The sequence below is a fragment of the Gymnoscopelus microlampas genome, assembly GCF_963454915.1.
Source record: "Gymnoscopelus microlampas genome assembly, chromosome: 9".
Taxonomy (NCBI): domain Eukaryota; kingdom Metazoa; phylum Chordata; class Actinopteri; order Myctophiformes; family Myctophidae; genus Gymnoscopelus; species Gymnoscopelus microlampas.
In genome coordinates this window covers 37,353,737-37,375,991 of record NC_139946.1, presented here as the reverse complement: position 1 = coordinate 37,375,991, position 22,255 = coordinate 37,353,737, and the positions used below count along the sequence as shown (strand labels likewise).

At 42.1% G+C, this 22,255-nt stretch overlaps 1 protein-coding gene across 1 annotated transcript in view; it reads right to left on the bottom strand.

Annotated features, from left to right (window-relative positions):
- Positions 1 to 22,255, bottom strand: part of ttc39a (tetratricopeptide repeat domain 39A) — a 37,217-nt gene that overhangs the window by 12,290 nt on the left and 2,672 nt on the right. Inside the window, exons 4-6 of the mRNA XM_084066351.1 lie at positions 21,658 to 21,711; positions 9,739 to 9,843; positions 107 to 238 (exon numbers count right to left, since the gene is read on the bottom strand). Coding sequence (XP_083922477.1) covers positions 107 to 238; positions 9,739 to 9,843; positions 21,658 to 21,711 — 291 coding nt within the window. The remainder of the gene's footprint in view (positions 1 to 106; positions 239 to 9,738; positions 9,844 to 21,657; positions 21,712 to 22,255) is intronic.

The following is a 22,255-nucleotide window of genomic DNA, read 5'->3' as shown; positions in this document are numbered from 1 at the left end:
TCAACGTGAGTGATGGGGTGCTGGATTTGATATATTACTGATAATTTGTCAGCACAAGGTATGGAATGTACATGTAAAACGCAATATATTGAAGTAAAAGCCTCACCGCTGACAAACGGCCTGGGCCTCCTTCATGGTGTTCCCAGCTGCAAGAATGTGTTCGGGGTCAAAGGTCATCATGGCCTGCATCTCCAGGATGGTGGCATAGGTCAGAGCATGGTACATGCTGTCTTTGGTTCTGCAGAGATAAAAACATTCAGTACCCGTTTTTAGTTTGACTGCAGTGGTGGAAAAAGTACTCACATTTTTTACTTTAAGTAAAAGTATCAATACCACAATCTAGAAAGACTTAGTTACAAGTAAAAGTCTGGTGTTAAAAATTTACTGGAGTAAAAGTACAAAAGTATTGGCATCAAAATGTACTTAAAGTACCAAAAGTAAAAGTACTAATTATGCAGAATGTCCCATTTTACAAGTTCAATATGTATACAAATCTTTGGAAAATAGCAGATCTACAAGCTCACAACGTGTCACAACGCGTCATATCGCAACACGTTGTGAGCTTGTAGATCGGCTATTTTCAAATAGCCAAAGTACGGTATATATAAGGCTAAAGTGGTTAATGCATGTTTTCTACTAATAATCAAAATCTACAAAGTAACTACAGTAGTAACTAAACCTTTCAAATAATTGTAGTGGAGTAAAAGTACAATATTTGTCTCCGCCAGGAGACTATGTTTTCGTTCTCGTCCTTCCGTGTGTCCACCAAGCTAACATTGGTCAAGCTTCACGTGACCCGTGACAATATGTTGAAAGGGTGTGCTTTGATTGGCTAGCGAGACGCATGATGAAATAGAGACCTATAGATAGGTGTGTCACTTCAAAAGATCATTTATATCTTTTGAAGTGAGGTAAGACAGGATTAATCAGGAACAGTACTGGCTGAGACCTGTGCTCCGAGGAGCACATTTTCTAGTTGCCTCTGAGGCATGTAGTGGAGTAGAAGTAAAAGTATTGAAAATATGAAATACTTCAGTAAAGTAAAAATACCTTGTAAAAATTGTACTTGAACAGTACTTGAGTAAATGTACTTAGTTACTTGACACCACTGTTTGCCTGTCTTTAGCTTTGAAGAATAAAGAGTAAACAGAAGATAATAACATTGTGGATGGGAGGCAGCCATTATGCATGTGGGCAGAGCAAATGAGGGCAGAGTGATGTGAGTCAGAGTCACAGCATCCAAACTGTAAGGGATGTGACGGAGATGTGACGGAGATGTGACTGGCAGCTTGCACGGCCAATTCTGACAAACATCCAATTTCTATATTTAGCTGTGGTTGTTAGCAAGTCAGGCCTGGTGTTTCAACACCTAATGTTATTGCCTTGCAGGTTATGAAGCAGAAGAGTGAAATAGGTTTCATAACGCTGATATTTTGCCAGTAGTATTTATTTGCCAGTATTAGTGGTATTAGTTATTATAAGCCAATGTTATAGCAAGAATCAGAAAACATCTAGTGGTCTTTTTGTTACGTTAACAAAGATCAAACATACAGTATGATGACAATGCAGTATTATGTTGTATAACATATTTTCAATTTACAGTATCAGTTACAGGACATCTTTACATGCGTCTGTTCTTAAGGCACTGAAAGGAAATGTACATGAAGCAACCACACACCTCTTGTATCTCTCCTAACGCATGCACGTGTGCTCGCACGCACGCACGCATGCACAGACACACACACACACACATACACATACACACGCATACGCATACGCACGCACGCACGCGCACGCACGCACGCACACACACACACACACACACACACACACACACACACACACACACACACACACACACACACACACACACTCTCTCTCTGAGGGTCACGTGGCACACTGGTTGATCTGGTTTAGGCCATGTTCTACCTCACACAAACACACATCCTCAGCCACACATACAAGCACGCGCGCACGCACGCACGCACGCGCACGCACGCACGCACGCACGCACGCACGCACGCACACACACACACACACACACACACACACACACACACACACACACACACACACACACACACACACACACACACACACACACACACACACGCCACATACAGTGGAGTTGAGAGGAATGCCATGGGTCTGCAACTCTGCATTACAGGCCTTTCACTGCTATTTAGCAGAGATAAGTTCATGTGACTGACCTCGGTGAAGTAGCTCTTCTGAGCCAAAAACCATTAGCCTGGGTGTCTCCTTGAAACACACAAGTTAGCATCACCTGATCTTCAAACCTTTTATAATGAAGACTATTAGACAAGACTCTACAACCTATTCAGACTGTTAAAGTGTACACTTTGTAGGTCTTTATATTGTATTACAAGCTGTTGATTTGGTGTATTCCTTATGGATATTTCAGAAATATAGAAAAGGAGCCGGTATAGTGACAACACATATCTGTCACTTTAGTTTCGAAAAAAAGATTGTAGCTTGCAAAAGAAAAAACAACAACATTACAATATGTTGTGCATCTCTGTTTCTGTGGTTTGTTAGAGTTAAACTGCCAAACAAGGTCTATCTGGTGGTGGTGGTGAGATGGAACTCCTGACCCAAATGAATCACTATTATTGAATCTAATCTAATGTCCTGCTAGTAGCTACCAACCACACCAGGAAAAACAGGAGGCACAAAGAGAGAGAGAGAGAGAGAGAGAGAGAGAGAGAGAGAGAGAGAGAGAGAGAGAGAGAGAGAGAGAGAGAGAGAGAGAGAGAGAGAGAGAGAGAGAGAGAGAGAGAGAGAGAGAGAGAGAGAGAGAGAGAGAGAGAGAGAGAGAGAGAGAGAGAGAGAGAGACACATACAGATAGATTAACGGCAAGGGTCACATTACTCTCTTGTTATGTAATAATAACAGAAGGAAAAAACTGTCCACATAATGCCATAATGCTCCCATAATCTATTGCACGAGACCGTGCTGGTCGGAAAATGCGCAGCACTAGAGATTATGGAAATTTAATTCAGTGCGTGGATAGTCCTTTCCTTCTGTAAGTGGCTGATTCTGCACCTGTACCCAACAACCTGGGACTGGATGTGTACACTCTTCTAGTTCTTCAGGTTATATAATAGCACATGCCTAACTCACATTGAAAAGGGGCTTTTAAGATGGAACTGTGAGGTATGTTGAATTACTTGTTGGCATGGTGACAATGGCTGAGAATGCCGAGTATTTGACAGCACTCAGAGATTTTTTTCAGTCAGCCCCAGTGTTTGTTCACTATAAAGGACCTCGTTCCTCTGTGACGGCACTGAATATAGGTTGGGCCTCTTTGTCATATTTTTAGCATTGTGTTCCGTGATGTAAGAGAGAGGAGTTACCTGCCAGCATGTTTGTGTACTGTACCACGTCATCAGTACTGCATGCACGGAACACCAGACAGCTCATAATCCATACACGGATTCTTATATGATAACACGTGTAACCGTGGCGTGTATCGATACACCGATCATAAAACATTTGTGTAACATAGCAATTATGTAGCAATTTGTGTATAGGCTACCATAAAACAACACAGGTATTATAATAAGAATACATGTATATCTATATATAGCTATATAGCTATATATATCTGGCTTTGGTACATGTGGAAATGGTGTTGTCAGTGTGCCAAGTCTGAGCCCTTGTGTTGATCATCCACTCCTCTATTCATGTTCAAGTTCAATTCAAAATATGTGGACATGTCACTGATTTTTATAGCGGCAGAGAGATTAAAGCAGTATGAAGACACATTATTCATCAACAAAAAAAGACTCCAACCACAAAATGGTATCGTTCCCAGTGTTCTTTTTAAAGGTTGTTAGAACTTTTAGACTATTGGGTAATGCAATTATGTTTTAACAGAAACAGACTATATCCTCTAAATCTTAAAGATGTTAAATACCAAAATGTACTTTTAGCTTTTAACCACTTAAACCCCAGCATCCGTATTTACGGGGAAAACGTTTGTTGAGAGAAAACAGAAAATACACTACTATAGAACCCTGAGGGACTACACACAACAACACATGGGGTTTAAGCAGTTAAACTCCTCACTTTTCTGGCCCCATTCCTCTCAAGTATAGGAGAGAATGGGTGTACAGTAGGTGGTGTGTGATGGGTGTGGAAATGTTGATATACCACACACTAAAGCAGTTTAGGGAGGGGCTGTGTAGATAGATTATAACACAAACTTATGTAGACTATGCCATGCATGCGTAGGCTATATTCAAGCCCATTATCCTTCTGCTTATAATCTAAGCAACATTTCAACAATTATATTGCATAACACTCTGTCTGTATCCATGTTCGATCATTACCTAAAAGTCACAATTTTATAGACAGCAGATCCTGTCTGTATGAGATATAATTTTGTCAACCAAGGACCCAACTATAACTCTAAATAAGTACCCTTCTTCCTTTCAATCAGGAAATGTCACTCTATTCAAATTGTGCATGTCTTATTTGAAAAAGCCTTCTGTTACGGTACATAAAGCTGTGCTAGCCCTCCAGGCATGTTTGAATACAGAGTTGGTGTGTGTGTGTGCCAAAAACAAAGCCTGATGTTGGATACCAGTGGGATTTCAACAAAGATCCACTGCAACTCTCAGATAAATAGGACAAGGCTGGCTGTTCTTGTGAAACACGTAAATACTTATCTAACACAAGATACAGGCTTTTGTACCATTTGTATTTCACTGAAAAGTGTTTCATTCAAGCGCATGTGCGTGTATGCATGTGGTGTGAAACTCATTGAATTAGCTCAGCATAATCAAGGAAACGTACATTAACTTAATGGAAAACGGATGCAGCTACTAGCTACCAATGTCTGAAAAATAGGAGGAGCTAATGTATACTGTACAATGTATTATGTGTGACCTGACTTAACTCATCATTAATGAACAGCAGTGATGGGCGTGAAGGAAATGTCCCTGAAATCACAGTAATGTATTTGTCTCTGACCAAAGCTCACTCAATGGATTAAACATACATCCACATGCATTACAAAAAAGACTGAACTAATAAAGTGTTGTTTAAATGCAGCAGTAGGGAAATTACTGACATAAACAATGAGTGAAATATGTTTTCACATTGTCCTCTTTGTGTGTCACAGACAGTTTGGTTAACTGGCTGGTGCTGTTGACATGCAGATAAATAAGGTCCTGTCATGGTGTATGTGTTTCATATAGCTCTCATTTTGTGGAAGGGTAGGTGTGATGTAGGTGTGAGGGCCACGTAGCACAAAAAAAAGAAGATTTACAAGCGATGCACTGCGTTGTGAACTTGTAGATCTGCTATTTTTGCCACCCAACACCATCGTACGATGACGTATAAAATAAGGCTTAAGTGGTTAAATGAATAGTCAGGATTTTGCAATGCAGTAGCCTCTTTCTTTAGTGTTCATTTATCAAAGGCTAGTGAATTTTAATTCATATTATGCAACATAATATGTTTTGGAAATGGTTCCAAAACATTTCAGGCCAAGACCCCCCAAAAGAATCATATTTGAACAGGGGACCCCCCACCCTGACAAGCAGTTGGGATTGTAGGCATTAGATTTAGTTTGACTCGGTTCCACAGATAAATATTGTGAAAATAGCCAAACTACAAGCTTGTAGATCGGCTATTTTCACAATATTTGTGTCTTTCTTACGTAATATTTGACAATTTGGTTTTTAAAATTCTTAAAGGTCATTAAATTGTAACTTTAGAAATGTGCAGATACCCTGTATACATTTATACTGTAGCCTATGTTGGTTTGTTTACTGTTGAGTGAGAAAACAGAGTTGCACATTAAGTTAATCATCTGGGAAGTCAGGACCAGCCAAAATTATTTGGGGCCAACACTCAGTTTAGAAACCAAACCACTGTTCTAGAGGCCCAGGGCTCTGTCTTCCTCATGAAAAAATGTTTTTTTATTTATTTATCTGCATGACCAGAAGATTTGGTTGTTGAGTATTGTGTAAACATAACATTGCCACAGTCCCATAGGTCAGGTCTGATACAAACTCTGTGGCATTCAAACAGAAAACAAATGTTATTATTGTTGTAAGCTTTCACTACTTTTCGTAAAAAAAATAAAAAAGAAAGAAAGATATCAGCGGTGATACTAGATGATTGTTTTCCTCAACTCTGCACTAATGCGCAGTGGTGTAAAAAGTACTCACATTTTGTACTTGAGATGTAAAAGTATCAATACTGCACTGTAGAAATACTCTGTTTCAAGTAAAAGTCCGGAATTAATGATTAATGTAGTTAAAGTACCAAAAGTAGAAAGTACTCATTATGCTATATAAGTTTTCAAATGTATAAAATGCATACAAATCTTTTGAAAATAGCAGATCTGCAAGCTCACAATGCGTCGTATCCGGTCGTATCGAGCTTGAGCTTGTAGATCAGCTATTTTAAAATGGCCGAAATGTATAGAGGGCTGAAGTGGTTAATGTATGTTATGTAATAATACAAGTAAAAGTACAATATTTGCCTTTGAGATGTAGTGGAGTAGAAGCAAAAGTACTGAAAATTAGAAATACTCCAGTAAAGTAAAAATACCGCAAAATTGTACTTAAGTACAGTACTTGAGTTAATGTACTTAGTTACTTTACAACACTGCTAATGCGTATGTATCTACTGTATCCTATTCCTAGGAGCTATAGGTTGTATAGGAATATATTCACATGTTCAAATTCGTAGAGAGCAGATCTGGGTAACATTGTTGTTGTCAACAAGGACAACCTAGAGATATGCATAGTAGAACCACATGTCTCATCGCCAACCTTGACCGCTGGCAACAACATCGCACTATATATGTCATATATTGGGTTAGAGATCTACTATATGAAGCTTCAGGGACCCGTGTTGTAATTTGACGATGACACAGTGTACTGAGTCATTGTGGACAGAGTTACATAATCTACACACATAGGCGGGCAGCCTCGTTATGATAGTTTTACAATCGCTTTTGTAAGTGAACGAATCATTTTTGTGTTTTAACCACTTAAATCGCCTTATTGACTTGGTCCCCTCCTTTTTTACACCAAATCTCTTTGCCGCAAATAGCCAATCTGCAAATAATGTGGATTGTAGATCTGCTATTTTTGCTGAATGTGTGACTATTTTTTGCCAAATCTTCGCATATCGTTTCATGCCCAGAATAGGGATGCTAGAGTAATGTGCTTAGACCACCAGATTGTATATTGGGAAGATTCAGTGTCAGGAAACTTGTACATTATACCAAAAGTATATACAACTGACTTTCAACCTCTTTCTTTTGACTGTCTAAATGATTTGTTAGTCATTGTGTGACGCCCTCCCACTCTGTCTACCAGTGCTAGTCTGTTGTGGATGCCTGGTAGGTGGAGCTGGGAGGCCAACAGCTCTGATCTGGAGCACCTGAGCCTATTGCTCTGAGGGCTTTAGAATCAGTCCTCTTCCTGTCAGATTCTCTCTCCTCTCTCCCCCAGGTTGTTTGTTAATCTGGCTTGGTTTACACCTTGCAACATTCACACTGCATTTACACTCGCACCCATACACTGCCTTCACACTGATTGTCATTCATATTTACTGATGTGTTATGTTAGCAGTTGTTTATTTAGTTTATCTTTAAATAAAGACATTTTATATACTTTTAACTGTGCCTGTGTCTCCCTTTTGTTGCAACCCTGAGTCAGGTTGTAACAATTGCATTTCTGTCAGTGTCACTCCTCTGGCCTGGAATGCCATGCATGTGCTATTAAAGATTCATGGTCACTTTACATAGTGAAAGAGGAAGAAAAGGACCACAGCAAATGGAGGCGTTTTGAGACAGAAATGAGGACACATCAGCCTGTCTCAGGTGGCAGAAGTCAGAGAGGACTGTTGCCAGAGCAGAGTTAGCCGCTTCACGAATCCTGCTTCAGTCTAACTCATTTATTACGCCTAACTCATTTATTATGCTTATTATGTAAGCAAGATTTAGTCGCATGTCGGTAGAACGTGGGTGGATTGAAGAGGTTAACATTTTAACTACAGAGTCCCTATTCTGAGCATGTCACATAGGCAAACATTCACTGAAAATAGGTGAACATGTGCTGAAAATAGCCGATCTACATGCTCACAACGCAGCACGTTGCGACGCATTGTGAGCTTTGTCTCTTTCAGTAAAGAGATTTGGTGTACATGGACAAAAGAACTGAGCCCTGGGTTATACCAGTCAACAAAGTATATAGGGTTTAAGTGGTTAATCCAGAAATGTGTATTGTAATATACAGTACCTTGCAGGATTATGCAAAGACTAAAATGTAATTTAGATAGCATGTTAGGTAGACAGATGCCAGGTCATTGTTAACCTGACATCCTATAATGTGTATAGTTTCAAGGTTATTATTAGATTATTGGTTTACTTATGTATTACTTTATTATTAGATTACTATTTTCATGCATTTGATGTATTATGTGTACTATGATGTATTATCTTGTGTCCTTGCTTACTGTAAATCGCTCTAGATTAAGAGCGTCTGCTAAATGCCTAAACTGTAAACTGTAAATATATACTTAAAATATGATATCAGTGTCCGCATGCAAGCAGGAAATCTCCACAACCAAAAGAGGGGAAAAGAATGCTTCAGTGACTTTTGAGCACTTAACCTCAGTACAAAAGCAGAGATGGAATACTAAGGCTTCAGGGCATCGTTTCCACAGGTTTGTGCATAACATGTCAGTCGAGTCTCGAACCTTGGAGGGGAAAGGAGTGGCTATAGCAACCATCGCAGAAAGGCCAGATTGAGCAGGATAATAGCAATGGGAGCGATAAAGGTCACGATAACGGAGTGAATGAACGGTGAACAATGAGGTAACCTGATGACGGTGTGTTACTTAGGATACAATGCTACACCATAGGGTGTAAGTCAGAGGAGGGACACACGGTACTGTGAACGCAACTTCTGAGAAATGAGCAAAGCGGAAGATCAGTTAACCACTTGAGCCCTATAATATGCTGAAAACAGCAGATCTACAAGCTCACAACGTGTCACGGTGCAAAGAATCTTGTAGAAAGCTTGTAAATTTGATATTTTCCCTTTTTGAAAATGTTTGCATTTTTTTTTGTTTTTACCTTTGAACATTTTGGAACATTTTCACCTCTAGTGGCATGCTCAAAATAGGGACACCAGGGTTAATGTGGTAAACTAACGGCTGCTATTACAATGTACATAGACTCATGAATATAAATCAGCGTTGGCAGCATGTAATACTGTTTGTCCATCCATTCATCAGTCATCAATCATCAGGGCTCACACTGATAAGGCAATAAAAAGTTCCTGAAAGGTTTTGGAAAGCTTGGAAATGTGGGGGAAATGTGGGAGGATAATGGCAGGTGATTCATTGTGCTTTCATTCAACAAAGACAGGCGCTGATAAAGGTAGGCTGTCCTAAGTGCTTCCCTCTCCAAGTGAATGGATGTTTAACTGTATGGTGAGAAATACGAGTAAGGGATAAACATGAGTGTTACAAGAAACGCAGTGTTTCTGCGCATTCCTTCACTGGAGCTCCTGGAAGAATGTGCAGAAGCACCCAATATCACAATAGCATTGAAGTGGGAAGCTATATCAACTTGTATTATTACAGGGTCCAGCAAAGGTGAAATCATTCCACCAGGTCAGAGCTCAGGTCAGGGTACACTACACTACAGCAATGGATGACAGCTGTGTTATGCTCTGTGTTATTACCTGGATCTCAGGTGGGCTTGGGCTTCCTCAAAGTCGTTCCTGAGGAAGAGGTCCAGGGCGACCATGCAGTCCTCCAGGGCCAGAGACAGGTCTGACCGCGGACACCTGCGGAACCAGTACAAACACATTTTGAATGACAATGGAGGAACACTCAGGGTATGGCTGACTTAATGGCGAGACTCAGGAGTTAACGAGTTAGATGCATTCCTGGCTTCCTACCATGGGAAGATCCTTCCTACCAGTACTTTGAGCAGTTAAGAATTGTTACACTTCATATGCCACACTTGGTAAAAGGCCTACATGTTTTAAACCATTGGTTCTCAAAGTGGGGTCCGGGGACCCCCAGGGGTCCTTGGGGATGGGTACCAGGGGGTTCCCAGCAAAATGTGTTAATATAGCGTCAAAATAATTGTAACAGCTTTAACCATATTTTATACTTTGGCTATTCAAAAATAGCAGATATACAAGCTCATAGCACAGCACCGAGTGCCGCGCTATGAGCTTGTAGATCTGCTATTTTGTTGAAATCCCTGTCACAAAATATGTTTGAGATGGGGGGGGGGGCGTCCGCAGCCAAATACATATCATTTTGGGGGTCCTTGACATTAAGATATTGCGTACCCCAATATCTGCCATTTACAGGTAACAGTGATATAGAATGTTCATAATCTTGGGGGGTAGGGTTAGGTCTTATCTATATCATCACAATATTTTACATGTAAACCACTAGGATAAGATTAATGTTTGCAAGAACTAGACATGGTTTGGACAACTGGTTCTAGAAGTTTAAAAAGAGCCACGTCACCTCATATCACCCCATCCCCCCATCCCCACCCTGTCTTTTGTTGTTGCTACCCCTACCTCCCTCCTTTCCAGTTCATTCTGCTGCAGTGTCCCTGACTCCCTGTTCTCATTTGAGGGAGGGCTGGCAGCAAAGACAACTACAGTATGTTACTGGAGAAGAGGGATGTGGGGTCATGACACTGGCCCACTTTCTTATAAACCAATATACCTGCTTGCTCTGTCTCTTGCCTACTTCTTCATAAGAGCTACACACAAACGTATCAGTGTGTTTCAGAATTGTGCTCTGCTGTTGATTGCTTTAAAAGATGCCTTTAGTTTTAACCACTACTTCCTTGATCGGAGACCCCCCCCAGGGGTCTATACCAGTGTTGTGTTCTAGTTTTCGGAAGGTATACGCTACGATACTATGCGCGTGGTCGTGGGTATACGCTCTCGCGTTTTCAATGGATGAAACAGTTTTTGAAGGTATACCGTAGCGACGAAAAAAAATCTCAAGGTATACGCCGTACACAGCATCTGACGGTAGAACACACCACTGGTCTATACCCTATTGTTTTCCCTCTACACTAGGGTGACTAGACGTCCCAGTTTGGCTGGGATTGTCCCGGTTTCAAGCTGCGTGTCCAGAGTCCCGAAAAATATCCCAAAGTCAATATTCACTACCGATTTTCACCACAATTAGAATGATAAATAATTGTTGTTTTCAGGGGTTGCATAGATGTTCATCATGTTCTATCCATGTGCGCAAACATCAGAAAACATGAACAAAGAACAATGCGTTGTGTGTCCGAATTCAATGCTGATATGTGTCAGTTGTTGCCTGTATGCAACACCTATGGTGCGTATACATTTGCTTGTGCGTGAACGTGCATGAATGTGGGTGTGCGTGCACGAATGTGCACATTAATCTAAGGGTCCCATCCCAGTTTGGGGGGTTGAAAATATGGTCACCTTACTCCATACCAAATCTTCTCCGAAAATAGCCTATCTACAAGCTCACAACGCAATCAGTTGTGAGCTTGTAGATCTGCAATTTTCATGTCGCAATGAGGCACGTTGTGAGCTCGAAGATCGCTTATTTTAGGCAAAGACATTTGGTGTAGAGGAAAAAAAGAAGCAGACCATATATAGACCCCTGTAGGACAATGGCCTACTAAGTATATTGGGTTTAAGTGGTTAACCCTAACTTGGAAATCTAGTCATAAAAGGAAGGTAAACTCAGTGGAGCCCACATCCTTCCGGCTTGTCGCATTCACGCCTCTTGTGATTGGTCAACTTAAACGCTGGTGCCTTGAACAAATCGCTGTAATTGCTGTGACAGAAAAACAGAAGGTCTGTCCTGCAGTTCGTCATTTTAGGAGTAGCATTACAATAAAATTGAGCTGCACGTTCTTAATTCAATTTATTACATTGTGCACATGACTGTCACATGACGACTCTAGAATGAATGCTGAGAGCACTGTGTTTATAGCATGAAAGCACAAGCCCTTCGCCTTAGCATTAGCGTTCCCAATGCTACACGTACTTTCTGCCATCAAAAGGTCCTTTTTTGCTTCCATGGGAATCAACTGATCCCAGTGTGGGTATCCATTACACTGAATGAACCACGTAACCACAGCAATCGTATCAAGAGTCAACATTTACACTGTTAATGTATCCATTTAAAACTATAGCCTGTGGGTTAAATGAATACTGAGGATTTGACTGTGTGTAGTCACATACACATGCCAGCTTTCTGCCAGTTACAGTAAAGGCTACGTACTGTAGGTCGAATCCATAAGACACGGTGAGCCAACCTGTTAGCCACATAGCTAACTGGAAGATAATGGCTGAGGAGAGAACCAGCCAACACAACTGAGACTAATTTGACCAACAGGGATGACTAACAAACAGACAGCCATTCCCTTTACATTCCTGCCTACCAGAAGCACAGAGGAACCCTCTATGCTCCGCTAAACCCATCACCCGCGCGCACGCGCACACGCACACGCACACACGCACGCACGCACACACACACACACACACACACACACACACACACACACACACACACACACACACACACACACACACAAACTCATGTACACGACATGTTGTGCACACGGATGTATGCACAAAGAAGCACTTAAAGGTATAGGAGGACATACAAAAAGAGAGAAAGAGACAGCTCTAGCTAATGACATGCAGATGACCATCCAGTCCACCCTATGGCTGGCAGCAGACTGCACTTCCTGTTCAAGCTGCACTCCGTACGTTTTATGTCCTCTCCCATTGGAGAGGAAGATAATTGCGAGTTTAACACGTGGCATTTGAGCTTGTGGTCTCCGGTGTGGGAAGCGAAACATCTACCGCTTCCCCTTGGCCACAGGAGATAATGGACATATGAGCTTCAGGCAGGGCTACTTATTAAACAGCAGTTGTCCTGCCCATCACCAAGGTCTCAATGGAAGACTAGGGCGACAACTTATTATTATTATTTTCATACCTATCACACCCCACGGGGGAACTTTAGTGTTCAGCTTCACCCATGCTGAGTGCTGCCCACAGAGGAGGGTGGAGGAGGGGAGCAGTTAGGGGTTAAATGTCTTGCTCAGGGACCCTTCGACACATTGCTGAGAGCTGGAATCGTGCCTGGGACCTCCAGACTCCTAGGCGGGCTCAATAACCATTAAGCTATGGCCGCCCGACCTTGCACCTTTAAGAACATCTTCTGGATTCTGGATTACAGCTTTGATAAACCTACTTCAAACATACAGCCGGAGGAGCCTACCAACATGACTAATTTGTGATGAGGATAACTATAATGGCTAATTGATACTACAACATTTTATAATTCAACAAATGATGATGCCTTAAGCACCTCAGTTGACCACAATGGTAATTTTGGTCCTCAAAGGTCAACAGTGGACAAGGAGATTATACTGGGGTTATGGAGATTGTATAAAGCAACTTCAACCTTCTCCTCACACACACACACACACACACACACACACACACACTCGCGTGCGCTCACGCACACACACAAACACACACATGCGTATAATAACTTTCTATAGCAGAATTTAGTTTCTGTAACAGAGTCTAATTGCTAATTTTGATATTTCACTTCCTAATTAAGCAGATGGTCAAAATTAGAACTATCACGTGACACCAACTCTTCTATGTTGGAGAGCTGGTTTCCTTCGTTATCTGACAAAAACAAGATAACATCAGGATGGTACATGGGGCTCTGATTGAAATCAGTTTCAAGGTACACGCAACATCATCAATATTTTAGCTAAATGAAAATTGTCCACAAATTGTAAAATCTGACTTTTGTCCCTGGTTTTAGTAACTGATCAATAGCGGATTACTGCACAGTAAGACTATTGTAATTTGGTTTCATTAATATTATACATCAAAAGCTTTTGATGACCTTGCTATAAATAATGTACTCTCCACTTTTGTCGTTATTCATTCGTCACTCAGCTGACATCATCACCTAAAAACATTTTGATAGGATAAATCATTATCCTGAGAAAGGTGTTGCAACCTCTGCAACAATACTGTTATTACATTACGGTACAAACAGTATTACTACTACTGCATAAGATTTGATTCAAGATCAAGAATATAATGTCCTACATAGAGCAATGCACTGGTACTGGCGTTGCTCATTCTTCCTTTAAACACAAGTTTAGGCCTAGGTTTGGGGGGGGATTCCATTCCTTGTTTTCCAAGCAGCACTGTGAACAAATACAGCTACGTAGCAAGTTAATATAATCAGATATATGATGAGGCACACGATTACTGCAAACTACCAGAAGCTGTTCTTTAGCATAGGAGAGTAACTGGCATCTGAACGAACAAAAGATATGGCATGACGGCCGATACAATGGAGCGGGTCTATTAGGTTCGCAGAGTGCATGGCGTACATTGTTCTGGTAATTAATTCAATTTCAAGTCAGCAAGTCTTAAATTCTAGACTGATTTCTCTTGAGGGTAACTTGCACAATGATGGTCCTAACCCCTGAGGCACACATACATACACAAGTGCACATGCTCACATGTAGGCTAACAAACACACGCACATGTACACACAAGCATGCACACGCTTCCTGGAGTGACAAGGCATTAATGTGCTTTCCATCTCAGACTCTATACACTAGTGTGAGATGCTTATACAAGGCCTCGCTGCAGAGAGAAATACGTCTCCACAACACAAAAGCATCCTGAGATAAAGGAACCAAGCTGATCCTGTTTGTCCACATACCTCCTCAGCCTCTCGGCACAAACACACGCACCTCCCTTCATACAGTACCAATGATGGGAAACAACAAGGAAAAATCTTTCTACCAGCAATGGCACTGCAGGTATACTGCAAGTGCACAGACACATGCATGTGTGCTCTTTAAGTGAGCCAACACACACACACACACACGCGCGAGCACGCACGTGCACACACACACACACACACACACGACCCCTGTCCTTGTCATGTAGCAGTATTGAAGTCTTACCCGTTTGACAAAGTCCCTTCCTCCCCTGACATTTTCATCTGGCAAAGTGTTTGTGTGTGTATATGAGAGAGAGAGAGAGAGAGAGAGAGAGAGAGAGAGAGAGAGAGAGAGAGAGAGAGAGAGAGAGAGAGAGAGAGTGTGTGTGTTTGTTGGAAAGAAAGAGAGAGAGAGGTAAACAAGAGAAAATTGCGGCGAAGTGAATCTGTGCCTCGGGCCTTTCCAGCAGTGCAGTCTAATGTGGTGTAGCTCTCTCTCTCTCGCTCTAGCAGCAACAGCAGGCAGGAGAGGAAGGGACAGGGCAAGAGAATCAGGGGAGAGAGGGAGGGAGAAAGCAAGGAGGAGAGGAGGATGAACGCAACAGCAGCCCTTAATAAGATTGGGATGACTATATCACACATGATAGAGAGCAGACCACATTCTGCACCGAACCCTCCGCCTCTCACGCACACACGCAAGCACGGGCACACACGCAAGCACTGGCACACACACACACGCACACGCGCGCACACACACGCACACGCACGCTCAGACAGACAGACAGACACAGAAAGTCCCCTACTTCTCCTGCCCCGTCCCACCTCTTCATATCACCACCCTCACGCTACACACTGCAGTCTCGCTTCTGATTGGTTCATGTTGAATCGGGGTGTGGCTTAATGCACAGTACTTATGGGTCCAGCCTCCATACTAGATTAGATGAAAAAGGAAAAAAAACTGAAGAGAAAGAGATTGAAGAGAAGGGAGAGACTGAGAGAGAGCAAGGCAAAGAAAAATGTCATTTGTTCATCAGTAAAACCTGATACACGACAGCATTTCGTGTTGTCAGCTCTTTCTGACTCCCAGACAGAGTGATGGTGTTTGTTGCTCAAAATACATTACAGCAGCTACATGGCAGATGAAGACAAGCAGAGAGGGGTAGAGAGGGGTAGAGAGACAGAGAGAGGTGAAGAGAGAGAAAGAGAAAAAGGGACCGCTGATGAGAGAACAAGAGAAAGAGGTGGAGAGAAAGTGAAGAGAGAGAGAGAAAGTGAGAAAGTGAGGTGGTGAGAGAAAGATAAATAGGTGAAGTGAGAGCAAGAGAGAGGGGGTGGAGAGAACGAGAGAGAGAGAGAGAGAGAGAGAGAGCGAGAGAGAACGAGAGAGAACGAGAGAGAACGAGAGAGAGAGGTGAACAGAGAGGAAAAAATAGTCGGGGAGCTAGTCCAGTATACTGCAGTGTTTCAGACTAGACACTGCAGCAGACAAGCAGGTCGGCCAAGTAGTACAGAGAGACAACACAACACATACTGTAGATGCAGCTCACCACCAACCAACACTGTTGTACAGAGAGACAAGTAGTACAGAGAGACAACACACCACATAGATGCAGCTCACCACCAACCGACACTGTTGCAGAGGACAAAATGTCAAGTCATGAAGGAGAGACTGCTATCTGTGACGGTGAAGCACCATTGATTTGCAGAAGCTACAGAACGGAACATAGTGTGCGTGTGTGTGTGTGGGGGGGGGGGGGCACTTCACTGGTGACGATCATACAGCGCACTTCAGAAGTAAATGGATCTTGGGGATCCACATGGTAATGTTGTGGCTCCAATGCGGATCTCTGACTTCATTATGGCCAGCCTGAGAGGTCAGTCATCTATGACTGACGTCAGTAATCTATAGATGTTTCTGACATCTATAATACAATTTGAATCCTGCGCCATGTCGGTTGTCAGTATGTACGTTGTAACGTTGTATGTACGTTGCATCACTCCGAATATGGACACAACGCCAGTGTGACGTAATCTCACGACAGCATGACATCACGCATGACATCACATCCTACCTATAAATTCTAGGATGCCGTCAGATCGCACCAGTTCGACGGCTTCGATAGTGGGTTTTGGTCATTGGAGAGGTGATGCACGTCACCTCTTTCTGAAGTGGGTACTTTCAAAGCCTGCCGTGGATTTAGGAGAGCACAAAACTCTCTCTCACACTGTGAGGTGCCTGTAAGGTGGCACTGCAAAGTGAACGACGCGTCACGCTAGACGTTCGGGCCGCGTAGCTAGTACATGTACGACTCCAAATGTGGGCCAGGTTTCAGCCCTATCAGAGCCCCAGTTGAGTAAGTAAAGGTTTTTCTGTGGCCTATACTGGCAGTCTGCACAAGACGTGTGGCACTGATCGGTTTAGTGGTTTGTGAGATCAGAAGTCTGGACACACAGACAGACACACACACGCACAGACTGACCGTCTTATAGACAGCTAGACTGCAGAGCAACGCTATAAAGACGTGTCATGGTGGCAGTATATATGCCTGTGTGTGCTCATGTGTGCATATGAATGTCAACGTGTGAGTGTGTGTGTGTGTGTGTGTGTGTGTGTGTGTGTGTGTGTGTGTGTGTGTGTGTGTGTGTGTGTGTGTGTGTGTGTGTGTGTGTGTGTGTGTGTGTGTGTGTGTGTGTGTGTGTGTGTGTGTGCGCGCGCACGTGCGCATCAGCTGTTATCTTTAGGCTACAGAGGAGCAACTGACCCACATCTCATAGCAGCTGTCACACAGTATGTGTTAAAACCCGGAACACAGGTGGAGCAGAGGTCACACAGTGTCAGAACACGCTGTAACTACTATGACAATTTCATTGTATTATTATTTTCTATCCTAAGAAATTAGTTTCTTTGGAAAACGACAACATTATTGTTAAATTAAGTCTCCAGATCTAGATGTGTCCACGTGGACCTATTCTTAATACCGTATTTACCTTTTTTCCTCCCTTTCCAAAGCAACCAGCAATTTCTCTTTTCTGGAAACACTTTTCAGCTCAGTGTTATTACTACACAACCACACCTGAGGAGACATTTATTCCCATGCAGTATGGCTTCAAATATTTGCCCTATTGAGGTGTGTTTGGTTTGTCTTAGCGGATGCGCAAACATGTTACATAGCAAACAAATCCCTTCAAAATAATATGCTGTAAATCTAGCTCCATCTGTTTATTCAAAACGCAGTCGTCTATTTTGTCATGGTGTGTACACACCCCTGCCTCTTATAATGACATTTCCCCATAGGTCAAAGGCATTGAGATATAGATACACAATATATAGATATATGTCTTCAATATGTTTAACTTCATGACCAACTGAGCACAACTTGCTCTGAACATAGCCTGTATAACAATGAACACACACTAAATCGTTTAAGTCTGACAGACAAGGTAATCCATAACCATAAGGCAGAAAACAACTTGTCTTTAGCACTTTGGCCTCAGAGTACAAACGTGAGATGAAACCCGTTTTGTCATGTGATTGTGGTAAAACGTCATGCTTCCATAGAATGCTCCACTATCAGGTCTTTCATTCATGCTCTGCAAACTATGGCGAGGGTTTATGCTTAATTTATGCCCATTTTCTAGCCTGGCATGGTCAGACTAATATCACTGCGTAGATTTTAGTCTGTAATCTCTGTGTGGAACCTGCATTTCCAAGGGGCAAATTAAAAAAATGCCTCTGGTGATAAACCCGCCAAATATTTGCATACTGGGCCCTGATTGGTCCCTTACAACTTCGGAGGGAGAGAAATGAAATCTCTATTGAGAGGGGCCAGACCTAATCTGCCAAGGGAAATTTCTTTTGCAATGGCAGATTCGTCTGGATCCAGGCTACCCATTTTCAGCAGTGCAATGCATACATACATACATACGGTACATACGTCATACATACTACACATTACATACATACAAATATTTATGCAAAATGTCATACTTAACAGGAGTTGCAGAATTACTGGACCTTGTGTAAAAAGTAAAAAGTGCCCCTTTTGCGGGCCAATATGAGAGAGTCTTACAAGACAGTCTCTCGTTAGTCAACTCTGTCCATTAACCTTTTAATTATCATTAGACCACAATATAGACCATCCTGTACAGTATGTCGATATCTGCAGCCAGTGATGTAGGTATCGACACACGCATTAGCCCATTACTTAAATAATATGTTGTTAGGCAGTCAATTGTAACAGGACTGCAATAATTAATGCCGTTCTCAGCTGCACTCTCTCTGATTCTGAATATTTGATATGTGAGCAGCGGGGAGAGCCTGTGTTTATGCCTATGCCCTTTCAATGAGTGACCCCTGCTGTCATTTTGGGTTTGCCGAGCCTCTCTGTTTGCTGTGCAGGTGGCTCGTTAGCGTAACCTGGAACACTGAGGTACTGTACCAGGTGTGTTCCCGTTTTTATAATGTAAGTGCTGGCTGTTAGTCTAGACTCTCTCTCTCTCAGCTCCTTCCTGCCGATACCTCATTCTGGTGTGGTTATGCTGTTTATGCTTTTTTTTAAACAATATTTTGGGGGGTTTACTGCCTTTATTCAGATATTACAGTGATAGAGTGACAGGAAACAGGGAGAGAGAGACGGGGAGAGACACGCAGCAAAGGTCGTCGGGCATTAGAGGCTACATGTGGTATGCGCCCCGCTGTTTATGCTTTTTGCGACACTTTACAACAAGCACACACCTCTATTCATCCACACCATACAGCTGGGTGGGTAGAGAGGCCATAATTGCAAAGTTGCCGGTTTGACCCTGGGCTTGCCTGTGTTGTCTGTGTCAAATTGTCCCTGAGCAAGACGTTTATGGGCCAGCCCACACCAATGCAACTACTCGCAACTCCTTGCAACATGCAACTACTTTCAACTACTTGCTACCATTATCTCCAATAGCAGTTGCAATGAGTTGCATTGGAGTGGACTGGAGTTGCAGGAAGTTGCATTGGTGTGGACTGGCCTTAACAGTTTCCCTGTGTGCTCATCTGAGCCATCTGAGCAGCTATCTGCTGGGGGAAGTAGTAAAAGCAATTGCCCCTCCCCTGAGGATGAGAAAATACTCCTCTTTCTTCCTCACACCCCATATTGTAAATATATTCGGTTAACCATATTAATCTGGTCTAGTTTTGTTCAATTTGATTGTTTAGGCTTCAACATTGGTGTGTGATTGATTGATTGAATATTTTATTAGGCAAAAAAATGTAAAACAACACATTTACATTTAAAATACTTTGTCTAACAGGTCCGTTCATAAAAGTCCTTGCGGACTTGTTTCCAATGAGGGCCTTGGTATTCAATTCATAGACATATATAGTGGCATCACAGTTCGAATATCATTACACAAAGAAAATAAAAAAAACAGCAAGAATATATATATATCTATATATCTATATATATATCTATACACATATATATATATATATATACATACATATATACATACATATAATACTATGTACAACAAAAGAAAATAAAAAAATAAAAAAGGGGGGGGGGAGATATGTACAAGAACAGGGGGGGGGGGTCGGCTATCTAATGGGAAAATGGTACTACCTCCTCTTTTGGCCTCCTGAAAGGTGATTTTTTAAGGCTCTTTTAAATGAGCCCAGCGAACTGCATTTTTTGAGGGATGGGGTTAGCCCATTCCAATCCTGGGTGGCAGTGCTGTAGAAGGAGAATTTGCCCATGTTTGTTTTATGGGTGGGTGGTACCAAATTGTTGTTAACGCTCCCTCTGGTATTGTGACTGTGGGTGTCACTAACCTTTTGGAGGTATTTACTCAGATATGCGGGAATAGGGGGCATATCGGGCAAATTTTCGTTTACAATTTTGAAGGCCAGTCCCATTTTTAGTTGTTTAACCCTGTCTTCCACCCTGAGCCAGCCTAGGCTGGCAAAATGGGCGGGAGAAAGGTGGGTCATGGGCCCCAATCCGAGGAGTAGCCGAATCAGTTTGTTTTGGGAGGTTTGAAGCTTAGTCTTCAGTGACACTGAGGTGTTGGAGTACCAGGAGGTGCTAGCATAGTCAAAATGTGGTTGAATCAGGGCCCCTGAGAGGGTCCTGAGGGCCTGTGGGTTGACAAAAGAGGAAACTCTGCCCATAAATTTGGTTCTCTGGTTTACTATTTTGACCACCTTTGTCCCCATGCTTTCACCCGACAGGTATTTGTCGAGAATACAACCCAAATAGGTAATCTCTTCTTTGCTAGCGATAATTGTGTCATCGACTTTGACCTTGAAATCATTTACCTCCATCTGTCTGAGGGAATGTTTGGTCCCAAAGAGAATGGATTCAGTTTTCCCAAGGTGTAGTGACAGTTTGTTATCGGTAAGCCAAGTACGGATTTTTGAGAGTTCAGAGCTGAGCGCCTCCTCAACTTGCAACTTGTCCTCTCCCGAGATCAGGAGTGCCGAGTCATCAGCGAACAGGAACAATTTGCAGTTACAGGCAGCATTCATGTCGTTAATGTATAAAAGGAACAGTAACGGCCCAAGAATGCTGCCCTGAGGAACCCCACAGCTCACCGGGAGGGAAGAGGACATGGTTCCGTTGATGTCAACCACTTGCTCTCTACCCTCCAAGTAGGATCTCATCCAGTTTAATGATGTGCAGTCAAAACCAATCGCCCTCAGCTTATCAAGTAAAATTGAATGGTTTACAGTGTCGAACGCTTTTTGGAGGTCCAACATGACCATGCCGCAGTATTTGCCCGCGTCTCTCATTTGTTGTGACCAAGGAGCCAGGTCATAATAAATGCCTTCAGCTGAATCAGCCCCGCCCCCTATATGATGGTCATTGACATTTCAGCAGACTTACCCGTTACATGGTTCCGTAGATTCCAGACCATTTGTGTTATCTGGTATCTGTAACCTGAAACAGAGCAGTAAAATAGATGCTATTTAGAGAGAGAAAAATGGATGAACAATTGATGGCAACCTGTTGAAAAGGGGAGCATTGTTTGAGGAATACGATATTGAGAGCCATAGAAACAGTGACACAAATATCTGGTAACCCTTTACTTGCCACCTGCCAGGGGGCGTATTTCTTGGTAATGATCTGTGATGATAAATGCCAGCTAATGCCTATAGAAATCTACTTCAAAAACTGAAATGGTCATGGAAATGATTGACCCATAACATTTAAATTGTTCATGGATATTACAAACAAATAATACAACCTTTGAAAAGGTTCAGGTCATTCATATTTTAAATGGCACAACCAAGTAGCTTACTTTCAAGCTAAGGATAAATAAATACATATTTATTTTCATTAGGGATGTCCGATTTTATCGGCCTCCCGATATTATCGGCCGATATTAGCATAAAAATTGATATCGGGAAAATATCGGTATCGGTTTTTGAAAAAAAAAAAAATTTTTTTTTTTTTTTTTTTTTTTTTTTGCTTTATAAATAAG